The 6000-nt window shown below is 46.4% G+C and overlaps 1 protein-coding gene across 1 annotated transcript in view; it reads left to right on the forward strand.

Annotated features, from left to right (window-relative positions):
* Positions 1-6000, forward strand: part of LOC147639338 (peptidyl-prolyl cis-trans isomerase FKBP62-like) — a 57137-nt gene that overhangs the window by 39814 nt on the left and 11323 nt on the right. Inside the window, exons 3-4 of the mRNA XM_086790149.1 lie at positions 1052-1312; positions 1478-1558. Coding sequence (XP_086646275.1) covers positions 1052-1312; positions 1478-1558 — 342 coding nt within the window. The remainder of the gene's footprint in view (positions 1-1051; positions 1313-1477; positions 1559-6000) is intronic.

Raw genomic sequence — 6000 nt, forward strand, 5'->3', positions numbered from 1 at the left:
TGCTTAACAATTAATATTCCCGTTTATTTTCGATGGTTATTCCACACTTAAAATAGATGAATAACAAAACTAACTCCAAATAACTCAATGCTGAAATTAATTGTAACACATGTGCATAAGATAGCAATACATATTGGAAGTAAAGTTGAGAGACATATGATGGAGCTAGATTGAGGGTTGAAGATGGGAAACCCTCCCTCCCCCAAAGATGGGAATTTGTTTCTACTCAATCCAAGTACTTTAGTATTGAGTTCAGTTACAATCAACCTGAGAGTGAAGAAGAACTAATCTTCACTCTCAGAGACTATGCAAAAGTCTATGCTAATGAACATACAAAAACAAGCAAGTATGCAAATGCATTTTCTTACAATACATAGATAAAGCCCGAATGGGGGAGAGAGTAATCAGTCTTCTTGTTGATGTAGAGCTGTACAATGGTTGCAACTTTGTACTTGATCCAAAGATGAAGGGAAAAGAGACTTTATAAAGCTGAAATTGGAGTAATAAGAGAGCTGAAACCTCATTAAACAAGTGCTAGTTTACACCACCTCCTAGCACCTTTTTACTTACTAACCCATCACACATTTTCACTACAGTGAATGTGAATATTCCCAACAGGGCATTCGGTGAATGGGAGGACTTCTGGCAAGATAGTCGACTAAGATTTACTTCTAATTCAAATTTAAGGCCTGTGAATGGGAGGACTTCTGGCAAGATAGTCGACTTAAGATTTACTTCTAATTCAAATTTAAGGCCTGCTTTGAAGGTGTAGGCATAGTGATAGTTTTATCTAGGGACTATCCTTACTGTCGTGAACATTTGATTGGTTGATTTAGTGTGGAAGGCTCTTGTCCATAAATTTTTAATCAAGTGATGAAGGTGATAAATAAAACCACTCTTTACACCAGTCCTCTCTCTCTCTCTCTCTCTCTCCCCCCAAAAATGGTTCCCCTATTGAAAAGATGTAGGTTGTGATGTAGGGAACTGCAGCTTATCTGTTTTCGTTTAGTCTCTGAGAGTCAGTTGTTCACCTAACAATTACTGGATTCAGGTGAAGTTATTCTGGGATGGGACCAAGGCATCGCGACAATGAAGAAAGGGGAGTGTGCAGTTTTCACTATTCCTCCAGCGCTTGCTTATGGCAAAGCTGGCTCTCCCCCTGTCATACCTCCAGATGCCACGCTTGTATTCGATGTGGAGCTTCTTTCCTGGGCGAGTGTCAGGGATGTTTGCAGGGATGGAGGCATTTTAAAGAGGATAGTTAAGGATGGTGATGGTTGGGCAACCCCCAAGGATGCAGATGAAGTTATTGGTGGGCTTTTAGAACTTTATCCCATTTAGAATCTAATGTAATTTGCATTCTGGGTGCTTGAACTTGCAGTTTGCAAAGCCCTCAGAAATTGATTTCTGGAAGGGGTGGACTTTCACCCATTGTTTTTATTCCTTGGTTAAAAATGTATGTGGCATCTGGTTGCAGTGAAGTATGAAGTGAAACTCGATGATGGGACCATTGTGGCGAAATCATCTGATCTTGGGGTGCAGTTTTATGTCCGAGAAGGTAAGCCTCTTGTCGAGAGAACGAAAATGCTGGCTTAACATGTTCTGAAATTTTGATGTGGTATTTTGTGCGTTTGCCCTATCAACTACTTATTTGTTGTATTAATTCTTTCTATTTGCTACTTCCCTTAGTGCTAGGCTTCATTATGGCTGAGTCCGCCTTGCATCTCTGGAGGTTTGACAGAAACTTAGTATGAAGGGCTTTGTGTGAATATATGCTCTTATGTGTGTGTGTGTGTGTGTGGAGTGCGTGTGTGAGAGCATATCTTGATACAGAGTTCTACACCCACTATTGGGCACTGATGACGTTAGTGGGGATGTCATAGTATCTAGTCCATATTATGCATAATGGAGTTGATAGTAATATAGTCTTGTGGGTTGACTACCATGAGTATATGACATGCACGTTCCTAAAAGGTGAATTTGGACATGTTCCCGGATTCATATGTTAGAAGTCATCTCCTGTCTTTACTGAGACACCAGGGCCTCTGTTGTGGGTGTGCCCGCCCTTGTAGGTGCTTTTCTTATTTTTCCTCACTCCTTGTATTTTTTCCCATATTTTTTCCATTTATCTGTGGCTTGGGGGGGCAGTCGTGAGGTGGCAGGCGCTTTTCCTCTGGCCAACTGTACCCGACTTATTTTTTCCCATATTTTTTCCATTTATCCGTGGCTTGGGGGGGCAGTCGTGAGCTGGCAGGCGCTTTTCCTCTGGCCAATTGTACCCGACTTATGTACAGTCCTGGTCAACTCATGTATGCTGGCCGACTGGCCCTTGTAGCTGGTCGTGGAGGATTGGACCCTGTCGGCTACCTCTGGAGCAGGCCGATTGCTGTCTGGGGTCCATATATAATGGACCCCCACACCCCTTGCTATTATTATCTTGTATCATTCCCGTGTATATAGAGTAGAGTTACACGTCTATCTCTCTCCTTCTCTTGTGTTGTCTATTTTCTGCACTCTACTTGCTCTTGTGGTCTCAGATTTGGTTATCATCTCCGCTGTGTATTTTGACATGGTATCAGAGCCCTAGGCTCTTGATAGATCTTGGGAGCTGTGTGAGCAAGAGGGGGACTGTAGCGTTGCTGATTGGTGGACTCTTCGGGAAGAGAAGAAGCAAGAGGACGGCGGGCTGATTTGCTGGACAACCACTTGCAGGTGTAATTTTTTTTTACCACCCACCCATCCTTTTTAGTTGCATCCGCGCAATGGCAGATTTGTTAGAGATGGTTGAGAAGCATGGGAAGATCCCAACACTCCCCACGTTCCCGGTGGACCGTCAGTTGGATGGGAACAATTACGGCATATGGAAGGTTATGATGGAATCGGTGTTGGAGTCATATGACCTTGCTGATTTTATCGTTGTCGGGGTTCCACGGCCGGAAGCAGAGGAAGGGGAGTTACAATCAACCAGAAAGGATTGCGAGGCACAGGCACAGTTGTGGGATCGTGTCTGCCACTTGCAGGTGTAAGTTTTTTTTCCCACCCACCTACCCTTTTCAGTTACATCCCCGCAATGGCAGATTTGTTAGAGATGGCTGAGAAGCATGTGAAGATCCCAACACTCCCCACGTTCTCGATGGACCGTGAGTTGGACGGGAACATTTACAGCATATGGAAGGTTATGATGGAATTTGTGCTGGAGTCATATGACCTTGCAGATTTCATGGTTGTTGGGCTTCCACGGCCGGAAGCAGAGGAAGGGGAGTTACAATCAACCAGAAAGGACCGCGAGGCACAGGCACAGTTGTGGGATGGTGTCAACACCAGGGTCCATTCATTTATCTTGCACAACTGCACACGGCAGGTAATCAATCATGTAAAGCATATGACGCTGGCCAGAGGCATATGGCAGCACTTGGCTTCTCTCTATAACAGGGTATTGCCCATGAAGAGGATTTCCTTGGAAGTAGAGATGCGGGTTATGAATCCTGCAAAGTCATCGACGATGTGGGAGCATATTAACAAGCTGCAGGCCCTTAAGCAGAAAGGCCTTCAGGCTGGGAAGGAGATATCATCAGAAGATATGGCCATCACTTTGGTGTCCCACTTGCCTTCTCAGTATTCCGCTTTCTACTCTTCTTTGATTACTAGTGGTAGGCTCAGTACCATTACATGGGAGGAGCTTGTGTCCATGGTCTTGGACCAAGAGGAACGATTCACGAACCCTCCTCACAGCAGAGGTTCGGAGGCCTTAATTGGCCAACGGTCGAAAGGCCGGAATAACAACAAGGGCGAAGGGAAGGCTTCATCGGAGAAGTCTTCTGAGAAGAAGCCTGACATGGATCGAGAGAAACTGAAGGCTGAGAGGTCCTGCAATGATTGTGGCGAGAAAGGCCACTATTGGAGGAAGTGTCCTAAGTGGATTGGGAAGAGTGCTGATTCTTCAGTCTCAGCTGCAAAGACTCCAGCATTTGTGCACTTAGAGATGATGGACTCAGATGCTTCATCGTCTTCGAGCAAGGAGGCAGTTGGCTTCACCACAAAGGATACCCGGGAGTGGATTCTTGATAGTGGTGCTTCCAGGCACATGACTCCTTCTCGAGACTTCTTTTTGGATCTGAAATGGCAGCCAGGTCGCATCTTCATTGGCGACAACTCCACCATTCCGATCCACAGTGAGGGCCGGATGGAGATTATTCCCGACGTAAGCATTCCTCCTTGTGTTCTTTATGTCCATGCTCTTGGTTTTCATCTTCTGTCAGTGCATGAAGTATGCAAGACTGGCTTTAGGGTGGAATTTGAGGAGCATTTAGTTGCTCTATGGGACCGTGAGGCTGGCCAGGTTGTTTGGGAAGGCGGTGTGGAGAATGGTATCTACAAGCTCTCCGCACTCTCCTCATTGACATGTTCTCAGGTCGGAGGTCTGTGGCACTTTCGGTTTGGCCACTTAAATGTGGATGCACTGCGGCGAGCTTTTCGAGACCAGATGGTGGTTGGCTTGCCAGATGTTGGCAGCAGGCAAGGACGTGCAATTTCTGCATACGTGGTAAGGAGCACAGGGAATCCTTTCCGAAGTAGGCTTCTAGGCAGGCTTCAAAACCATTGGAGTTGATTCACACTGACTTGTGTGGACCTCAGCAGACACCATCATTGGGAGGTTCTCTATATTTCATGCTGCTTGTTGATGACTGGTCCAGATTCACATGGGTCTACTTTCTTTCACAGAAGGACCAAGCTTTTTCACAGTTCAAGGATTGGCATGTGATGGTGGAAAAAGAGTCTGGATTGTAGGTAAAGACTCTCAGGGGTGACAAAGGAGGTGAATTCTCTTCGAATGCTTTTGTCAGATTTTGTGCAGATCATGGCATCAAGCGGGAACTAGCCAATACAGGATCGCCTTCCGAGAATGGAGTTGTCGAACGAAAAAACAGGACTGTGGTGGAGATGGCGAGGACAATGCTGGATCATCGTGATCTTCCTCGTCCACTTTGGGGAGAGGCTGTGGCGATGGGTGTCCATACCCTCAATCGGTCTCCAACGACTTCAGTACCTCACATGACTCCTTTTGAGGCATACTTTGGCAGGAAACTTGATGTCTCCCACTTCTGTGTTTGGGAGCGATGCGTATGTACATATTCCGAAGAAGCAGAGGGGGAAGCTTGACTTCAAGTCCCGTAAGCTTATTTTTGTGGGGTATAATTCTCTTTCCCAGGGAAACAGATTGTATGATCCAGAGAGGGATGAGATTATTGTCAGCCAGGGTGTGGTTTTTGATGAGCACGTTCCAGTATCCACTGTCGAGGAGCCGCCACTTCTTGGAGACCCAGAGGAGTCTGATGATGATTCCCAGTCCATTGTTCCAGCTGGACAACCACAGTCAGTACAGGAGGTTGAGCTCGCAGCTGAAGTAGAGCCCCCGCAACAGCAGGAGGCTCTGCGGTCTGTTCGAGTACCCAGGTGGTAGATAGACACCCAGTCAGGTGTCACAGAGCTTCCCTCCGAATGGACCATGCTTTGATGTCTCGTATCATGTGGGACAAGGAGCCCACTTCCGTCAAGGAAGCCCTTTCACAGGATACTTGGAGGAAAGCCATGCAGGTGGAACTTGATGCCATCGAGAAGAACAACACATGGGAGTTGGTACCGAGCCCGTCGACACGGTCAGTCATTGGTGTCAAATGGGTCTTTAAGACCAAATATGGGTCAGATGGGTCGGTGGACAAACACAAAGCCAGGCTTGTGGCTAAGGGTTATGCTTAGCGGCCAGACACTGACTACGAGGATATCTTTGCACCGACAGCAAGGATGACCACGATTCAGACCGTTCTTGCCCTTGCTTCTTCTCAGAGGTGGCCTGTGTATCAAAAGGATGTAAAATCTGCGTTCCTTAATGGTGACGTGTAGGAGGAGGTGTATGTTGAGCAGCCTCCAGGCTTTGTTTTTCCAGGATCAGAAGGGATGGTTTACAGGTTACGTAGGGCCTTGTATGGTCTTAAACAGGCT

The sequence above is a fragment of the Cibotium barometz genome, chromosome 4 (genome assembly GCF_041138505.1).
Source record: "Cibotium barometz isolate CiBa-2024 chromosome 4, ASM4113850v1, whole genome shotgun sequence".
Taxonomy (NCBI): domain Eukaryota; kingdom Viridiplantae; phylum Streptophyta; class Polypodiopsida; order Cyatheales; family Cibotiaceae; genus Cibotium; species Cibotium barometz.